The sequence below is a fragment of the Pelodiscus sinensis genome, chromosome 4, assembly GCF_049634645.1.
Source record: "Pelodiscus sinensis isolate JC-2024 chromosome 4, ASM4963464v1, whole genome shotgun sequence".
NCBI lineage: Eukaryota > Metazoa > Chordata > Testudines > Trionychidae > Pelodiscus > Pelodiscus sinensis.
This window is the reverse complement of record NC_134714.1, coordinates 111,421,550-111,441,582: the sequence shown is the minus strand read 5'-3', so window position 1 is coordinate 111,441,582 and position 20,033 is coordinate 111,421,550. Positions and strand designations below refer to the sequence as shown.

Below are 20,033 nucleotides of genomic sequence, written 5' to 3'. Positions count from 1 at the left end.
GTAGGAAGTAGCCACCTACGTGTGAATATTCTCCTTCTATCTACAAACTAGAACCTACAACATCTGCCTCAAGAGCACACCATCAATCCAAACCTGAGGCAGAAGAACAGCAGCCAGACATCTCACTGATGGACCACTAATCATCATCTCCTGATGAAGCAGTTATTCCCGGTGATCAGTCACCACCTGATGACCTGAAACAGTTTCAGGAACTTTTCAAGAGAGTGGCTGCTAGTCAGGAGATCCAACTTTCCGAGGTTTGGGAAAACCAACATCGCCGCCTTAAAAATCTACAGCTGTCACAATGCTCAAAAATCGCCATTCCTATAGACGAAGCTATTATGGAGGCCGCTGATGAGATATGGCATACTCTATCATCAATACCTCCAACAAATAAGCGAGTGGACAGAAATGATTTCATTCCGCCTAAAGGCACTGAATTTTTATTTTCCCACCCGTAACCTAATTCCTTAGTTGTGGATGCAGCTCAGCAAAGGGCTAAATTTGCGGAATATAAAAATAATCTCGCAGACAAAGAGAGTAAGCATCTTTGGGCGTAAGATGTACTCATCATCAACCTTACTCCTTCGAATAGCAAGCTATGCAGCGTTACTTTCTATGCATAATTTTGACAATTACACTAAGCTTCTTTGATCGAGCATTTACCAGACTAAAAAAAAAAAGGTCCTGAAATCCATCATGCAAGAGGGATATACCTCATCACAAATCTCTCTGCAGTTAGCCCTAGACATAGCTGATACAGCAGCCCAAGCTACCGCAACATCTGTAATAGTGAGAAGGGCCTCATGGCTTCAGGCAGCCGCAGTTCCTTGTGAACTGCACACAAAAATGGAAGATCTTCCATTAATAAAGAAAAACTATTCTCCGGGAAGACGGATGAAGTATTACACTCTAGTAAAAATTCGAGAACTACCCTTCACACTTTGGGTATGTACACTCTGCCGTACCAATGTAGAAGGTATGTGCCGTACCAAAGAGACAGAGAGCTCTCATACTAGAGATACCAACATAGAGATTTGACCAGTCTAGACCACGACAACATCCACAAAAGAGACGGCCTCAGAACAGCCGTAACCCAAACCAGCAATCTAACAAACAGCAGGTTTGACTCCCACATCGACGTCTTGTAAAACCTACCCTTGCTAGGTCACCAAGATCATTCTACCTCAACTTTTCACCATTGGCTAAGACCATATTACTTCCACTGGGCCGCTATCACAAGAGATCGTTGGGTCCTAGACATTGTATTGTCAGGTTACACCATCCCATTTATAGCTTTACCTCCCACCTCCCTAACATCCCCATCCCTCTTCAGGGACCCTTCTCACGAGGACCTACTACAAAAGGAGGTATACCGTCTTTTAGACATTGGTGCGGTAGAGACGGTACCAGAAAAGTTCAGGAACAGAGGCTTTTATTACCATTATTTTCTCAAACAAAAAAGACTGGTGGCTGGAGACCTATTCTGGACCTTTGCAGATAAAACCGATACTTTCGGAAATAACGATTCAAGATAGTTACCCTAGCATCTATAATCCCAGCATTAGAACACGGGGACTGGTTCGCAGCCCTCAACCTGCAAGATGCTTGCTTCCATATTACCATACACCCTGTGCATAGACGGTTTCTACATTTCGTGGTCGGATCAGAGGAATCACAGTGGTGGTACTTACGGACAATGTATCCACAATGTACTATATAAATCGACAAGCTTCCATTCCCTAAGCACCAAGGCAATTTGATTATGGAATTGGTGCATCCTCAATGCGGTTACCATAACAGCTTCCTACCTACCTTGTACCAGCAATGTACTTGTAGATTCCCATAGCAGGCATTTTGCTCCAGACCACAACTGGGAACTTCATCCACGCATTCTTTGGCTATTTTCAACTGCTGGGGTTAGCCATGGATAGACCTCTTTGCCTCCTCCAAGAACACAAAATGCCAACAATATTTTTCCAGGGCCAGCATAGGTCCTGGATTGCTGGAGGACTCTCTTCTCCTCCATTGGAGTGGCACCCTCTTATATGCCTTTCCTCCCATACCACTCATTTCCAGAGTTCTCGAGAAATCAACAGGGATGGAGCAACAGTCATTCTCATATCCGCATTTTGGCACGACAAATGTGGTTTCCCTATCTCTATCAGATGTCTCCTTAACCACCCTATCATCTGCCTGTGCATCCTGATCTCCTAATGCAAAACAACGAGACTCTAATCCACCCTCAACCCAATATGCTATGGTTGACGTCATGGCTCATTGTTGGTTATGGGAAGATTATCTCTCCTGTTCGGACAGAGTGAGAGATGTGCTACTGCATAGCAGAAAATGATCTACTAGATCCACTTACCTTCAATAGTGGTGCAGGTTCTTTTCCTTGTGCATTGAGAAGTGAATAGATCCATGCATGGCACCTTTACACGTCATTTTGGATTGTATCCTACAACTGAAAGGAACAGGTTTAGTCCTGGTGTCTTTGAAAGTACACCTGGCAGCTATTACTACGTTCCACAGATCAATTGATGATTTTTCTATATTTGCACACTCTTATCACCAGGAGGTTCCTCAAAGGCATATCCAACTTGTACCCTCCACGGAGGCTACCACCACCAGCATGGAACGTGGAGCTGGTTATCAGTACTCTTACCTGTGCTCTCTTCGAACCAATGGCAACCGCTCCACTTTCCGTCATGGTGCTCAAAGTTATAGTTCTGCTGGCTATTACCTCCACTCGCAGAGTTGGAGAAATAGCAGCCATAATGGCAGTACCACCATTTACTGTCTTCAGTAAGGACAAAGTGATATTACATCCACACCCATCATACATCCCTAAGGCTTGTTCAGATTGCCACATAAACGGGACGGTTGTACTCCCATCGTTCTATCCGAGACCACACAGGAGTAGTTGTGATGCTATGCTTCATTCACTAGATGTGTGTAGATCACTTGCCTTCTACAGAACCCGAGCTTTTTGTAAATCAGACAGACAACTAATTTCAGTATTGGAACACTTAAGGGGGCATCCCCTCTCATCTCAATGAATCTCAAAACTTATTGTGACTTGCATTAGACAATGCTACCCTCTACAAAATAAGCCACAACCAGAGACACTTACAGCTCATTCTACAAGAGCTGTAGCAACTTCTACAGCCTTCCTGTTTGGAGTCCCTCTTAAAGATATTTGTCGAGCAGCCACATGGTTCACTAACGATACCTTTTTGAAACATTACGCAGTTTGTCACACCTTATCTACTGATACTGCGATAGTATCTGCTGTGCTCTCGACTGTGAATAAACCATGACTCCGTTGCCTGCCATATATTCAGGTACTGCTACACAGTCACCAACAGTGGAGTACCCATGGGGACACTACTTGAAGAAGAAGAAGAGGAAGTTACTCACCTCAGTCAAGTAACAGTTCTTTGAGATGTATGTCCCCGTGGGTGCTCCACTCCCCGCCCTCCTCCCCGCTTTGGAGTCTCTTCTTATATCTTTCAGATACCAAGATGGACTTGAGGAACTGGTGGGAGCCGGACCACGCAGTACATCAAAAGGGCATGAATGGCGCTAAGCACGTGCTGCACATGCATGGTCAGGCCAATCACTGCTAATGGAAAACTCCGATCTGTGGCATCGGGACAACCCAACACCAACAGTGGAGCACCCACGGGGACACAAATCTTGAAGACCCGTCATTATTGAACCGAGGTAACTTCCTCTTATAGATTAATACTATAACAGCAAGGCTTTAGGTGTAGTGAGTGTAGTAAGTCACCAATGTAGTAAGTTAGGATTTACTGTCCTTTACTGAACCACTAAGTATATGTACGTCATAATAATGGACTGACTCAATCAGTGAGAGGGCCCAGTGCCCCCAGATCAGACAGACTGTCATCCCAAGACACCACTTTATATGCACGTACAAACAAGTTACATATCAGGTTACCACTGACAGGGTAACACTGTCAGGTTACCACCCTATGATGCTGTACCACCCTCTGATGCTATTTGTACCAGCAATGTACTTGTGGATCCCCATAGTAGGCATTTTGCTCCCACCCGTCATCCTGTACTTTGTGGTTTGATTAGATCATCTCTATCCATCATGGTGTCATTTTGGACCCTTTCCTGAACCTGGGTCTGTATCTGTGGGGAGTGTGGGTGCTAAGGTCTTCTTTAATGAGCTGTTGGTACCATCGTTTTGGAATGTGATTTCAACTTCTGATCAGTACTAATTACTTTTCTACATCTGGACCTTTTACCAATTAATATTTTTCGCTCTCAGCCCTGTTTGTGCCAAGTTTTGTGAGCAGGGGCCTTCCTCTTGCTCGCAGCTTAGCTTTGCTTCATATTAGCCAAGTGTTGTCCATTGTTAGCTAGGCCTCAGACCTCAAACCAGACCTGTGCTACATGGGTTATTTTTTTTCCAGACCTCATCTTATACAGTAAGTTTCATTCCTGTTAGGTAATGAACCACCAATGGGCTGTTATGTCTCCGTATTCCATGATTTGTCATTTTTCAACTTGAATGAACAGTTAAAGTATACAAGGAAAATATGTTTACCTATGATTAGCAATGGCAAAAATGTTTTTGTCCTTACCGCTTGCCTTTGTGCTTTTTCATACCATTAATGGTACAGAAGAACTTCATCTAAGAAAACTGCAATGAAGCAGTCACAGCAGGATTGAAAACTCTAAGGACTGATTATGCCTTTACACATGTAAAGACCACCTACATAGATAATAGTTTTCAGGACTGGATATTTTAATGCCTTTGTTTGAGAAACTGTATGACTGGAAATAATAATACCATGCCTGCCAGTTGTGAAAGTGAACTTTCTTTAAATAGGGTTTAGGATAAAGTCAATCTCTTTAACAGATAGGTTCCACTTAGCAAAACTGTATACTTTTTATTACCAAGATTGGAATAGGCTTCAAATGAAATGGAATTTATGGAGTCAAGAGAATTTAATTTGTAATCATATCAGATACTATGCCTCTTAAAGAAGATTCTTTTTTCTCAAGTAAACAATCAGTTTAGAAGGAATATGGAAATTGCCATTGCCATTCTGCATCAGACACTTAATTCATCTAGTGCAGTATTCTCTTGACAACTTTAATTAGCATGAGATATCTCAGAGGAACAGGAAACTGAGCAGTAGGCAGATGTGGGATAATCTGCTTCTTGAGTGAGTTGTCTTCTAACTCCTAATTGTGAGAGGTGATCTTAGGCTCCAAAGCATGAAAATGTATATCCCATGAATAAGGCACTCTCAAATTCATGACCATGAAAAACACATCATGGACCAGGAAATCTGATCTCCCCCTGTGAAATATAATCTCTTGTGTGCTTTTAACCTACACTACACTGTTTTCACAGGAGAGACCAGAGTTTCTCAGGTTGTGGGTCCTGACCCAAAAAAGAGTTGCAGGAGGTCACAATGAATAAGAGGTGGTGGCTACTGTCTGTGAGTCCAGCTCTGAAGTCACAGCTGTTGTCCATTGCAGCAAAGTTAGAATGACAGGATATGATACTGCTGTCATTTCTTCTGTGCTTCTTTCAGAGCTGGGTGGCAGCAGGGTAGTAGCCGCAGACTGAGGGCCCTGCTCTGGAGACTCAGACAGTAGCCACTGCTCTCCAGGTGCCCAACTCTGAAGGCCACTACCTGCAGCAATGCAGAGATAAGGGCAGCATTACTACAGTGCTCTGGAATTACTTGGTGACCCCTCCCCACAGAGCCTTGATGGGCCAGGATCCTATAATGATAATTCAGATTTAAATAGCTAAAATAATGAAATTTTCAATTTTAAAAATACTATGACTGTGAAATTGACCAAAATAGACCATTAATTTGGTAGGCCCTGCCCATAAAGCTTCTTTTTGATTTTTAATGTTTTCTGTGTTAGCTTCCAGATATTCTTGATTTGCACACACATTTCCAATTCCTCTTTTTGTCTTGATGAGTTCTGGGCTTCAAATACATCCTCTGATAATGAGTTTCATAGTCTTAATTATGCATTCTGTGAGAGACTATTTCCTTTGATCAGTTTTGAATTTGCGACCTTTCAGTTTTATTGAATGACCCAGTAGTTTTGTATTTTTGAGACAGTGAGAATAGAATTTCCCAATCTTCTCAATGCCATTTGTTGTTCTATATGCTTTAGTAATGTTTCCTTTTGAAAGTAAGTAATCTTGATCTTTCCAATCTCTCTTCACAAGGATTTTACTATGCCTCCTAGTTATATTTGTTGCTGGTCTCTTGATCCTCCTCTAATTTTGAAAAATCCTTTTTGAGATACCACTGACCAATATTGAACACAGTATTTTAGATGAGAGTGAATTCCTGATCTATCGAATAGTGTTATAAGTTCTTTGATTCTTCATTCCATTCTTTATCCATCTTAACATTTAATGTACTCTTTTTTACAGTAGCTTGACATAAAGCCTATATTTTCATTGAGCTGTTTTAAATGATGATATAGCCTCTTCTTAAGCTGGTGCAGTTAATTTAAACCCTAGTAAGATGGTACCATTTTTTCCCTTCTATGTGTTAGAGATGTAAAAGATTGAGCATTAACTGGTTACTTGGTAAGTATTAGATTTACGGTCGAGATCCCAGATGACTAGAACAGTTCCCTGCCCACGGCGTTGTGGGGCCCCGGCTGACTGAAACAGTCCCCCACCCATGGCGGGCTAGCCAGACTGCACCTAAACAGTTAACCATTTAAACGGTTACAACTGCATAATTTAACTGTTTAACATTTTTATTAATATTTACATCCCTACTATATGTGCTGTTACTCAGTTTTAAACTGTTTTAAAAATTAGTTTGCTAATTACATTACTGATCTGTAATTCCTGAGATCCTCTCCCCCCCCCCCCCCCCGCCAACCCTGTCATGGACTCAGAGGTTGTGCCCGTACTGTCCCTGGGAGGAATGGCCTCCAGTATGACCAACGTTCTCTTGAGATTAAGGTCCTCTGCCTCCTGGAACCACACCTCTTTGAGACTTGAGCACACCTCTCTCTAGCCATGGGCCCCCTCGGGGAGTTCACTTGCTCTGGATCCGCAGTGCTTCCACTCACAGAGGGAATAATGCAGCCCTGTTCTCTGGATCTGAGCAACTTTCAGCCAGTGCACAACAGGAGAGTTTATGGATCATCTGCACACAATATAGGCTGTGGTCTTCCTCAGCATGGTACGTGTATGTATCCCCTAGACCCCTCCTTCAGCCAAGCCTCTGGTATTCCTGGCCTAACAGCTCCTCCTTCATCCTTTGTCTTCTGTTGAGGTAAACAGAATCTCCTCTCTGCCTCTCCTCGCATCCATCCTTTGTTCCCCCCTGGCTGGAACCAGGTGGGCAGGAAAGGTATTGGGACCCTTACTGAATGAGGGAGGTAATCTAGTGACAGATGATGTAGGAAAAGCTGAAGTACTCAATGCTTTCTTTGCCTCTGTCTTCACAGAAAAGGTCAGCTCCCAAGTTAGGAGATTTCAACTTTCCAGATATAGACTGGAGAACAAGTGCTAGTAATATTAATAGGACTCAGATTTTCCTAGATGTGATAGCTGATGAATTCCTTCATCAAGTAGTTGCTGAACCAACAAGGGGGGATGCTATTTTAGATTTGGTTTTGGTGAGTAGCGAGGACCTCATAGGTGAAATGGTTGTAGGAGACAACCTTGGCTCGAGTGATCATGAGCTAATTCAGTTTAAATTAAATGGAAGGATAAACAAAAATAAATCTGAGACTAGGGTTTTTGATTTCAAAAGGGCTAACTTTAGTAAATTAAGGAAATTCGTTAGGGAAGTTGATTGGACTAAAGAAATTATGGATCTTAAGGTGGAGGAGGCCTGGAATTATTTTAAGTTAAAGTTACAGAAGCTGTCAGAAGCCTGTATCCCTAGAAAAGGGAAAAAATGTATAGGCAGGTGTGTTAGACCAAGCTGGATGAGCAAGCATCTCAGAGAGGTGATTAAGAAAAAGCAGAAAGCATATAAGGAGTGGAAAATGGGAGGGATCAGTAAAGAAAGCTACCTTATTGAGGTTAGAGCATGTAGGGATAAAATGAGAGAGGCTAAAAGTCAGGTAGAGTTGGACCTTGCAAAGGGAATTAAAACCAATAGTAAAAAGTTTTATAGCCATATAAATAGGAAAAAAACAAAAAAAGAATAAGTAGGACCATTAATTACTAAGGATGGAGTGGAGGTTAAGGATAACCTAGGAATGGCCCAATATTTGAACAAATACTTTGCTTCAGTCTTTAATGAGGCTAATGAAGATCTTAGGGATAATGGTAAGTTAACAAATGGGACTGAGGATAAGGAGGTAGATATTACCATATCCGAGGTGAAAGCCAAACTTGAACAGCTTAATGGGAGTAAATCGGGGGGCCCAGATGGTTTTCATCCAAGAATATTGAAGGAACTGGCACATGAACTTGCAAGTCCATTAGCAAAATTTTTTAATAAATCTCTAAACTCAGGGGTTGTACCATTTGACTGGAGAATTGCTAATATAGTTCCGATTTTTAAGAAAGGGGAAAAAAAGCGACCCGGGTAACTATAGGCCTGTTAGTTTGACATCTGTAGTATGTAAGATCCTGGAAAAAATTTTGAAGGAGAAAGTAGTTAGAGACATTGAGACTAATGGCAATTGGGACAAATTACAACATGGTTTTACAAAAGGTAGATCGTGCCAAACCAACCTGATCTCCTTTTTTGAGAAAGTAACAGATTTTTTAGATAAAGGAAATGCAGAGGATCTAATCTACCTCGACTTTAGTAAAGCATTTGATACAGTACCACATGGGGAATTATTGGTTAAATTGGAAAAGATAGGGATTAATATGAAAGTTGAGAGGTGGATAAGCAACTGGTTAAAGGGGAGACTACAGCAGGTCATATTGAAAGGTGAACTGTCAGGTTGGAGGAAGGTTACTAGCGGAGTTCCTCAGGGATCAGTTTTGGGGCCAATTTTATTTAATCTTTTTATTGCTGATCTTGGCACCAAAAGTGGAAGTATTCTAATAAAATTTGCTGGTGACACAAAGTTGGGAGCTATTGCCAATTCAGAAAAGGATCGGGATATCATACAGGAAGATCTGGATGATCTTGTAAATTGGAGTGATAGCAATAGGATGAAATTTAATAATGAGAAGTGTAAGGTTATGCATTTAGGGATTAATAACAAGAATTTTAGTTATAAGCTGGGGACACATCAGTTGGAAGTAATGGAGGAGGAGAAGGACCTCGGAGTCCTGGTTGATTATAGAATGACTATGAGCCGCCATTGTGACATGGCTGTGAAAAAGGCTAATACGATCTTGGGATGTATTAGGCGAGGTATTTCCAGCAGGGATAAGGAGGTGTTAGTTCCATTATACAAGGCATTGGTGAGACCCCATTTGGAATACTGTGTGCAGTTCTGGTCTCCCATGTTTAAGAAGGATGAATTCAAACTGGAACAGGTACAAAGAAGGGTGATCTGAGGAATGGAAAACCTGTCTTATGAAAGGAGACTCAAGGATCTTGGCTTGTTTACTTTAACCAAAAGAAGGCTGAGGGGGGACATGATTGCACTTTTTAAATATATTAGAGGGATAAATACCAGGGAGGGAGAGGAATTATTTAAGTTTAATACCAATGTGGACACAAGAACAAATGGATATAAGCTGGCTAGTAGGAAGTTTAGACTTGAGATTAGACGAAGGTTTCTAACCATTAGGGGAGTGAAGTTCTGGAACGGCCTTCCAAGGGAAGTAGTGGGGGCAAAAGATCTATCTGGTTTCAAGATTAAACTAGATGGGTTTATGAAGGGGATGGTTTGATGAGATAACATGATCTTGGTAACTAATTGACCATTCATTATCAGTGGGAAATAGGTTAATGGAGGGATGATAGGAGTTACTATAGAGAACTTTCTGGGTGTCTGGCTGATGAGTCTTGCCCACATGCTCAGGGTTTAGCTGATCGCCATATTTGGGGTCGGGAAGGAATTTTCCTCCAGGGTAGATTGGCAGAGGCCCTGAAGGTTTTTCGCCTTCCTCTGTAGCATGGGGTACAGATCACAGCTAGAGGATTCTCTGCATCTTGGGGTCTTCAAAGTATTTGAAGGCTTCCATATCTGAGATATAGGTGAGAGGATTATTCTAGGAGGGGTGGGTGAGATTTTTGTGGCCTGCATTGTGCAGGGGGTCAGACTAGATGATCATAATGGTCCCTTCCGAACTTAAAGTCTATGAGGTTTATGTACTAGGCAGCACATTATGTGGAGGAAGTGGGCAGCCCTCAGTGGAGAAAAAACAGTTTAAGAACTATTTAGAAAAGCTGGACATCTGAGGGTACTAAGGGAGTTGGCTGATGTGATTGCAGAGCCATTGCTCATTATCTTTGAAAACTCATGGCAGTTGGGGGAGATTGCAGACAATGGAAAAGGTGACTGTAGTGTCTATCGTTAAAAAAGAGAAGAAGAATCACGGGAACTACAGCCAGGTCAGCCTCACCTCAGTCCCTGGAAAAATCAAAGACCATCATCCTCAAATAATTCAGTTGGAAGCACTTGGAAGAGAGGAAGGTGAACAGGAATAGTCAACATAGATTCACCAAGGGCAAGTCATGCCTGACCTACCCGATTACCTTTTATGGCAAGGTAACTGGATCTGTATATGGGGAAGGGTTGGACATGATATACTTTGACTTTAGCAAAGCTTTTGGTATGGTCTTCCACAGTATTCTTACCAGCAAGTTAAAGAAGTATGCATTAGATAAATGGACTGTAAGGTGGATAGAAAGCTGGCTAGATCATTGGGCTCAACCGGTAGTGATCAATGGCTCAATGTCTGATTGGTGGTCATTATCAAGCAGAGTGCCCACTGGGTCAGTTCTGGGCTGTTTTTTCCTCAACATCTTTATTAATGACCTGGATCATACCCTCAGCAAGTTTTCAGATGACACTTAGCTCGGGGGAAAAGCAGAGATACATTGGGGGGTAGGGATAAAGTCCAGAGTGACCTAGACAAAGAGGAGGTTTGGGCCAAAAGAGATGTGATGAGGTTCAACAAGGTGAAGTGCAGAGTCCTGCACTTGGGACGTAAGAACCCCAAGCACTGCTATAGGCTGGGGACTGACAGGCTAACCAGCTGTTCAGCAGAAAAGGACTAGAGATTACAGTGAATGAGAAGCTGGATATGAGTCAACAGTGTGCTCTTGTAGCAAAAAAGACTAACAGCATATTAGGGTGCGGAACAATGCCAGCAGATCTAGAGAAGTGATTATTCCCCTTGATTCAGCACTGGTGAGTCTACATCTGGAGTATTGTGTCCAATTCTGGGCCCCCCATTAGAGGAAGCATGTGGACGCATTGGAGAAAGTCCAGTGGAGGACAACAAAAAATAATTAGGGATCTGGAGCACATGAATTATGAGGAGAGGTTGAGGGATTTAGGCTTATTAAGTCTACAGAAAAGATGAGTGGAGGAGGGGGTTTGATAGCAGTCTTCAACTACTTGAAGGAGGGTTCCAAAAAGGATTGAGAGAGGCTGTTCTCGGTGACAGATGACAAAACAAGGAGCAATGGTCTCAAGTTGCAATGGGGGAGGTTTAGGTTAGATATTAAGGAAAATTCTTTCACTAGGAGGATGGTTAAGTACTGGAATGGGCTTAAGTACTAAGGAAGTGTGGAACCTCCATCCCTAAAGGTTTTAAAATCCCATCTTGACACAGCCCTATTTTAGCTGGGATTGGGTCTGCTTTTAGCGGGAGGTTGGACTCGACCTCCTGAGGACCAGAAGCGGCCTGAGGCTGGCTGCAGCAGCTGGTGCCCCAGGTGGAAGGTGCAATTGGTGCCCCCACCTGCATGGCCGTCAATGGTCGTGATGTAATCACGGGGCGCCCGGCGTCCCGTGACGTCATCATTGGGCACCCGGGCTGGCAGCGCCCTAGGCAACTGCCTAGTTTGCCTAGGCTCATGGGCCACCCCTGCTGAGGACTCTTGCAATCCTATGATTCTATAAAGCTTTTTAAAATTGTTAGTGTACAGCTTTAGCTGCACTCTAGTCCAGGGATGTTAAGTAGTGTTTAATTAGCTAATCGAGTAGTTGATGGAGTTTTCATTGGCTACTTGATTAGTCAATAAGGAGGGATGCTCGCTACCCCTACTGTGGCTCTGCAGTTTAAATGTAGTAGGAGCTCGGGGTGCTGCGTGCAGCTCTGGGCTAGCTGGGACTCTCTCGCTAACCCCAGGCTCCATGTGGCACTGCCGCTTTGAAATACTGCATGGAGTCTGAGTCTGGATTCCCTGTGGTGTTTCAAAGCAGCAGCGCCACCGCATGGAGCTTGGGGTCAGCACTTGGAAATGCCGCAGGGAGCATGGAGCCAGCAAGGGACTGTTTGAGTCCTCCGCTGGACCTGTGTTCTCTGCAGTGCTTTCGCCCTTGAAGTGTTGCCACAGTTGGGTCTGTTGCCACACTTTAAGGTTGCCTCTGCCTTTGTCGTCTAATTGAATACTTGATGCCAGTTGCATCAACTATTTGATTAGACAATGAATCTAAATTTAACATCCCTAGTTCTGAAAGAAGTCAAGTTCTGCCTCATCATGTGCATATCATGAAGGGCTGGAAATACTGGGCAGATGAGAAATCACCAAAGATGATATTCAAGAAATTCATTAATAAAGTTGTGCAAGATTAGAAGAAACCAAGAATGGAGAACGTGTAGTCCTTCATATTAGGCTTAAGTATCCAACTTTAATTTGTGTAATGATTTTAAAAGATAAACTCAATCTAATAAAATGGTCAAAATGTTACCATTTTTACTATGAAAAAACCATCAAATGGTCTGGTAGCACTTTATAGACTAACAAAACATGTAGATGGTATCATGAGCTTTTGTGGGCACAGCCTACTTCTTCAGATGACCGGAGTTATGAGTAGGGGATATGAAAACTGGAAATAAATAGGAGAGGGGAAGAGAAAGGAAAAAGGAAGGGGGGGGTGGGAGTCGGAACAAGGCATCATTAAGTATCTGGAGAATGGGTACTTAAACCTAAGCAGATAAAGATCAAAGTCAATAGATAGATTGCAGAGACAGGAAGGATACCGTTCAGAAAGCTTCAGTGGTAGAGTCCCCACTAGCCTATATCCCGATTGAGTCCATTAGCATGTGAATTGAATTTGTGGCTGTACTGTAATTCCAAGCTTTCCCTGTGGATTTGGCTTGAAGAGCTGGCTTGTGTCAAGACTGCCACTTGCAGGTCTGTCAGAGTGTGGTTAGGCAAGCATAAATGTTCTCCAGTTGGTTTTTGTGTGTTCCTTTTACGTATATCCTATTTGTGTCCATTGATTCTTTCCCATAGAGATCGTCCAGTTTGTCCAATATATATAGCAGAGGGGCACTATTGGCATTTGATGGCATAGATCAAATTACTGGATGTACAGTCAAATGACCCTTTGATTTTGTGGCTTATGTTGTTTGCTCCAGTGATGAATTTGTTAGTGTAGATATGTGGGCAGAGTTGGCATCTTTTTTGGTTGCTGGGCTGAGTTCCTGAAGGCTTATGATGTGGTTGTGTGGCATGGTTATCAGAAAGAATGCATTTCAGGTTAGGGGGTTGTCTGTAAGCAAGAATAGATTTTTCTCCTAAGGCCTCTGAGAGTGAGGGATCATTTTCCAAGATGGGTTGTAGATTGTGTATATGTGTTGGAGGGGTCTGAGTTGTGGACAGGGCCAGCCTTAGGCCGATTTGACCGATTTCGGTCGAATTGGGCCCCGCGCCCCTGAACCCGGAAGTGCAGGACAGCATTACAATTCAGAGCCGGGGGCCCAGCAATATGTGGAGCTGGGTCTCTCCCCCGGCTTTGCCTCGATGCCCCCTGCTGGCCCCCCCGTGCGTTCTCCCACCCCGCCCCCAGAGCATCCTCCTCAGCCCCGCACCGTCCCTGCCGTGCGTGGCTCAGTGCGGCTCCCCCTCGCCGGCTGCTGCTGCTGCTGTGTGCATTGCAGGTGGGCGGGGGAGGACGCCTGGGCGTGATGTGACTCCGGCTCTGCAACGTGTAGGGCCAAGTTCAGACAATGAGGGAAAGGGCAGGAGGGGAGGTGTCAGTGGGAGGGGGGACAGAGTGATGCTGCGAGAAATGAGGGGGGAAGGGCATTGGGGGCTAGAGGGGCAGGGGGAGGTGCTGGGAGAAGGCTTGAAAGGAGGGGTGGGCATGAGAGAGGTGGGGATGGAGCAAATCATGTGTGAGGGCACAGAGGGGGCGGGCATCAGGGAAAAAGGAGGTCGGGGCAGTGAGGGAAGGGGGAGACACCAGGAGGGTGCAGGGCTAAGGGAAGGTGCAGGTGCCAGAGGATTCTGGAGGTGAAGCAGAAGAGCAGACACCTGTAGGGGAGGGACCAGCACCAGAGGAGAGAGGCAGAGCAGGTGTGTAGAGGGAGGTGTTAGAAGACGGGTAGCTCACATGATCAGAGTGGGGCTACTGGAGGAGTGGGCACGGGGGGGGGAGAGAAGGGCTGGTTGGAGGAGGGAGCAGGTTGCAGGAGGGCTGAGGGCAGTGAGAAGGGCAGGAGTCAGGACAGCAGAGAAGGGTGAGGAGTTGGGGGGCAGCAGGCACCAGGGGAGCTAATGGAGCAAGGAGAGGAGACATGGCAGCAGAGAGAAAAGGTAAAAGTTTATCAAATATTTAGTAATAACTTGGTATGCTGCCCACGGCCAGTTTGTTAGTGCCTCGCGGTGCAGTTTGGGTTTATGTGGGGATTAACACGTGGCCGGTGAGTGGAAGCCAAAACAAAAAAGTAGTCAGTGTAATGACCTTCTGTTGATATGCGTTTTAGTAGTTAAATTCTTGGATGGTCATTGCTCATGAAAAGTGCTGTCACCTGGGTAGAAATCGGGTAAATATTGCATTTTTATTAATATCAGCAGAACTGACTTAAATGGGGCATTGTTTTGTGTAGTCTTGCCTTAATCTTTGTATTCATGCCTGTCAGTGTGAGAGAACCTATTTGTATATATTTGCTTGCATATGCAACCACACTTAAGTTGAGGCCCTCAGCATGTTCTGTAAGTATCAGTGTGGCCCTTGGGGCTTCCAAAGTTGAGTTGCCCTAGCTCATCCCTGACAGGTGTCTGTCTAACCTGGTCTCCAGTGATGGAGATTCCACAATCTCACTAGGCAATTTATTCCATTGTTTAACCACCCTGACAGGCAGGAAGGTTTTCCTGATGTCCAACCTAAACCTCCCTTGCTGCAATTTAAGCCCTCTTGTGCAATGCCGTTACAGGCATTGCACAAGAGGTTTTTTCTTGCTCAAGAAGGGGCAGTGTAGACAGCTCCTTCTTGAGCAAGAGCCTCTTCTGCAAAAATGGCGGCTCATTAGATATGCAAATGAGGCTCGGCAATATTCCATGCTTAGCCTCATTTGCATAGCTCTGGCGCAAGATCATGCCACTTTAGACATAGCCCTAGTGTTTTTCTAAAGGCCTGGAGTCAATCGATTATGTAGGAATCTGAGCTTGCATTTAAAAAAAATTCTCTATTTCTGGGCCTTACAGCTAAGGAGGAAAGCTTTAAAACATGCACCCTAAATACTCAAGAAACAAAAGGCCAATACAAATCCAACATGTTTTATTTTAAAAAAAAATTATGATTTGTATTGTGTATTCCTTGTGATTTTTGGGTTGGCAATACTGCTCTTTGATTGGTAAATTTAGAGAGGTCTCTCCCTTCAGTTTCCCTTTCCACCCTCCTTTTTTGTCACAGGTCATGAGAGAATCATAGAGACAATGGAGAGTAGGGTGAGTCCATGACTATGGTTTATGATTGGTCAGGGTGACTGACTATTATCAGCCAGTGGTCTGAATGAGCTATCTACTGCCATCTGTTAATCAACTGTAGGAAAAGGCTTCATGAACAGACTTTATTTATATAGACATACCTACTTTGCCACAGAGATCAGTAGACAAAATTGCTGTGTCAAGGTGATCAATTTTGGCTCTTTTGGGTTGAAATTCACTTAAGACTTGGAGCTGGGAGAATGAAATGTTGTTATCCATATTGTATGATTAAAAGGTAAAAGACCTGAATTTAATATGATCTGGCTTAGGGTTTACCATAACTTGAACACTAAGCAGAGGATAGTGAGTCACATCTAAGTGAAAGTCACAGAAGATGGAAACAGGTTTTATTTCTGGTGGTGTAGAGTCTATTCGGGAGTCCTCAATTATATCTGACACTTTACATCCAGTGTTTAAAGGCAGAGCTGACTAGAATCAATTAAGAGTCCTTGTCTTGTCTCAGTGATCGCTTGAGCAAAAATCATTGATAAAATCTTGTGTGGACTGACCTTGGACTCAACATGCAGGCAATGTGTTGAAGGGCAGTGCAAAGGAGGCAATGGTGGGGCGGTACCATATTACCTAGTGAAATCATTGGTGCTGAAATCACTAAGGACTGGAATTTGACCACAGAACTGACATTTTCTTAACAGACTCAATTTTTGCTATTTAAAAAGTAAATCAATGTAACAGAAAACTGCAGTGCTCTCTGGTAACTTTTTAAAAATCAAACTTTAAACTTTATTGAAAAAATTGGATAGTTTGCAATTGAAAATATTTGACCTATACTTAAGGCAACTGATTTAATTTTGTGTAAAATTTTGCATAATAAAGGATGTCATTTTTTTAAAAATGTTCAACTATATTGATATACATTTTGATCAGATCTACTTCTGATGTGATATTTGTGTGTGGGTTTGTTGTGGTGTTTTTTTTGTTTGTTTTTTTGTTTTTATTGGTAGGACCCCGCCAAAACTGTTTGAATTGGGCTCCACACTTCCTAAAGCCGGCCCTGGTTGTGGACTGTAGGTAACAACAAGAGGAGTTCTGTTTTTGGGTCTGTCTTGAAGTAGTTCTTGTCTGGGTGTTTTTTTGACTCTGTCAATTTGTTTTTTCACTTCCCCAGGTGCGTATTTCAGTTTTATGAATGCTCTATTTTTACTGTGGTGTACTATATAACCTCACCCTCGTGGTCTCACCCATTCTCAGCTCTTACCCGCCTATAAATTCAGACATTCTTCCTAATTTGAATTGCAGAGGAAAGCACTGGATACTGAAGATTGGTTAGGTGAAATTTGGAAATCTTTAACTTTACATTTTGAGATGAATAAGAAAACAAACATCTTAAAATTGATCTCAGTGAAATTCAACAAATTTGTTCTGAAATTTAGAGTTTTTAGGATACAGTGCACACTTTTTTTTTTCCCTTTGAAGGTTATCTTTAAATATTTCCTTGAGTGTTTGCAAACCAAACTGCACCATTTTCCTGGTCTAAAGTAATTTAAAGTAAACAAAAATGAAAGTTGATTCTTTTTCTTATTTCCAAGATGAGGGAAGTGTAAAGAAAACAAATAGTAAATCATGATTTAGATGTTTAAAATTCTCCTTTCAGTAATCTTCAGTATTTTTACTAGCATATATATGGACACTTTTTTTTGTAACGTTAGTGTCTTTTAAAAATTATACTACGATTAAAATCCACATTAATCCTCCATTTTGACTTACTGGAAGGGCAAAACTAAAAAATGCTATGTATGGTTTAAATGTCTTCAGCATAAGCTTTTTGATACTAGAATGTAGAGGCTTTCTGTAACACTGAATTGGTCATATATTTTCCCCTGTTTTGTATTCAGTTTTCATCTCTTCCTCTTAAGAGGAAAACACACACAAGAAAACCCTCTTGAATATTACTTTGTGTATATGCTCATTTACCTAAGAATTTTTCTAGTATGATTTGAAAAAATTAAAAAAAAAACCCCAACACTGTATCTTTTAGCTGAGTTGCCAGAATAGTGGAATACATTTTCTTTTTAGCACAGGGGTAGTCTGTCATATTACTCATATTACTATAATACAATGTGATGTTGATTGAAGATGATTGATAAAATAACTATGAATTGTAGGTTTCTGTTGAAATGATTCTTTCTGAGAATTTTGTAATAAAGATTCAAGGTCATATCGTAGATCTTGTATGCATTTCCAAGGGAGTTCTTGTCATGGGACTAAAATCATGTTTCCCCTGCAGTCTTGATCTTCATTAGCTGATAGAAGGGATTTGCAGCATTGGCAATAAGTTCTGCTGGTTGCTGGCTGACTGCCAAACCAAGGCTGCCGTTTCAGACAGCAGGTCTCTTTTTTCTCTCTCTCTCTCTCTCCAGCGTTACATGTGCCGTCTTTACAAGAAGCTTGCACTGTAGGATTTTATTTCTGGTTAGAAATGAGACACTCGTCTCTCTTTTTTTTTTTTTTTTTAAAGAAGATGAATACGTTTGTAATTTTGTGTCATGTGATGACGTGAGGGTGTTGGCTTTTAGGAATCTCACTATTGAGGAAGAAGTAGTCTGATATGCAGTCAAAATTTTAAGACCTTTGAATATGCACATTGTTTCTCTTCAGTTAGCTTCTGAACAAGTGTACAGATGGATGTTTGTACTTAAGTCTTTGGTAAGGAATAAGGAAACACTTTAAGTGGATACAATACATGAAGGCAATGGGTAGTCAGCTGCTATTTTCAAACTCAGTTCCTAAACCAGGATATCCTTTTTACCAGGTGTTAGACAGGTATGTACATGTTTTCAGTTTTCATTCTGTTAATATTCTTATGTAAAAATGTACAAAGGTGTCTGTCTTGCTAGTAGAAATTTTAATGGTCGGTTGGTGGACTGAAAATGTGTTTAAATTAGAGAAATAAGGAAATGAAATAAATTAATTACATGTGTTTTGTCTATGCCTGATCTAAGATTGAGTTTTCAAAATGTTTTATTTTAAGCAAGAAGTTTATTTTATTCATTAGGATTTTATCTGAAGTCTTGTGATTTCACTAAATGTGTTGAAATCAATGAGTCTTCAAGAAATGAAATTGTAATCATAGAAATTTTTTTCTAATTGGTTCATGTTTTTGGCTAATTTATTTTCAAGATCAATTTCAGTGTTGTTAAGAATTGGAATGTGATGCACAGATTTCTCGCAAATATTGTTTGATCACATGAAACAATTACTTATTGAATCACTCTTCTGCTAAATAAATAACTTTAGTTTATTCATGTTTGTTATGCTTATAAAATCAGACTTTACAAAATGTGTATATGTAAAAAGATGATTGCTGTTTTTCATAAGACTTATGATGTACACGAGTCAAATGTGTGACAAAAGTAAACCTGAATCAGTTTTACCTTTTTCACAATGTCTGAAAATAACTTTTGTTTCAGATATTGTAAGATTCTATGAAAGTGAAAGAATCGAAGTTTAAAAGGTCACTATATTGCTATTCGTGTTACTGAAGACTGCAACATACCACCGAATAATTGGAGTAAATGTGTTGCAGTCTCAACCTTTGGTAGTTGAAATACCTCAGGTTTCTGGCACACCTTTCTCAAGGAATGCACTATCTTTGTGTCTGGTTGAAGTTCCTGTTTTTGATGGTTCAAGAATGACCAAAAAAAGTGAAAACCTCAGTGGAGTCAGGTGTTTGTATTATTACTCATAGTTTTGTAATGTATTTGAAGAATGATGTAAGAGAATAAGTTAATAATTAATGTGTTCATAGGAAGAAAATGTACCTAGCAAACAGTATTTGTAAAATGTTTGTGCATACAGTGGTTTCTGTTAGTTTCATAAGGAATAACCAAATAGCATTTACAAGCAGAAAACTACTTAATGTGTGACTCTGTGTATTAAATAGGAAGCAGAAAGACTTAAAGACTTGGTGTTGATTTATCTACACTACAGCTCACTTTGGCCTGATGATGATGATGATGTTTTATTTTTTGTTTTAATACAAAATGGAAGTATTAAAATGGAAGTGACTGTCTAGGAAGGAATACTGCAGAAAAGAATGTAGGGGTCACACTGTGACATTGTTTCAAAAAAAGTAGATATAATTCTGGGATAGATGAACAGGAGTGTTGTAAGCAAGACACGAGAAATAATTCTTCCCTCTACTTTGCGCTGATTAGACCT

General features: G+C 41.7%; 1 protein-coding gene across 9 annotated transcripts in view; it reads left to right on the top strand.

Moving 5' to 3' along the window:
• PLEKHA7 (pleckstrin homology domain containing A7) overlaps positions 1-20,033 on the top strand; it is a 291,921-nt gene that overhangs the window by 74,270 nt on the left and 197,618 nt on the right. The window contains exon 1 of one of the 9 annotated variants that reach the window (XM_075928062.1): positions 18,279-18,635. The exons of the other annotated variants lie outside the window; for them this stretch is intronic. Coding sequence (XP_075784177.1) covers positions 18,556-18,635 — 80 coding nt within the window. The 5' untranslated portion in view covers positions 18,279-18,555. Of the gene's footprint in view, positions 1-18,278; positions 18,636-20,033 lie in introns of those variants that run through there. 9 annotated transcript variants of the gene reach the window in all.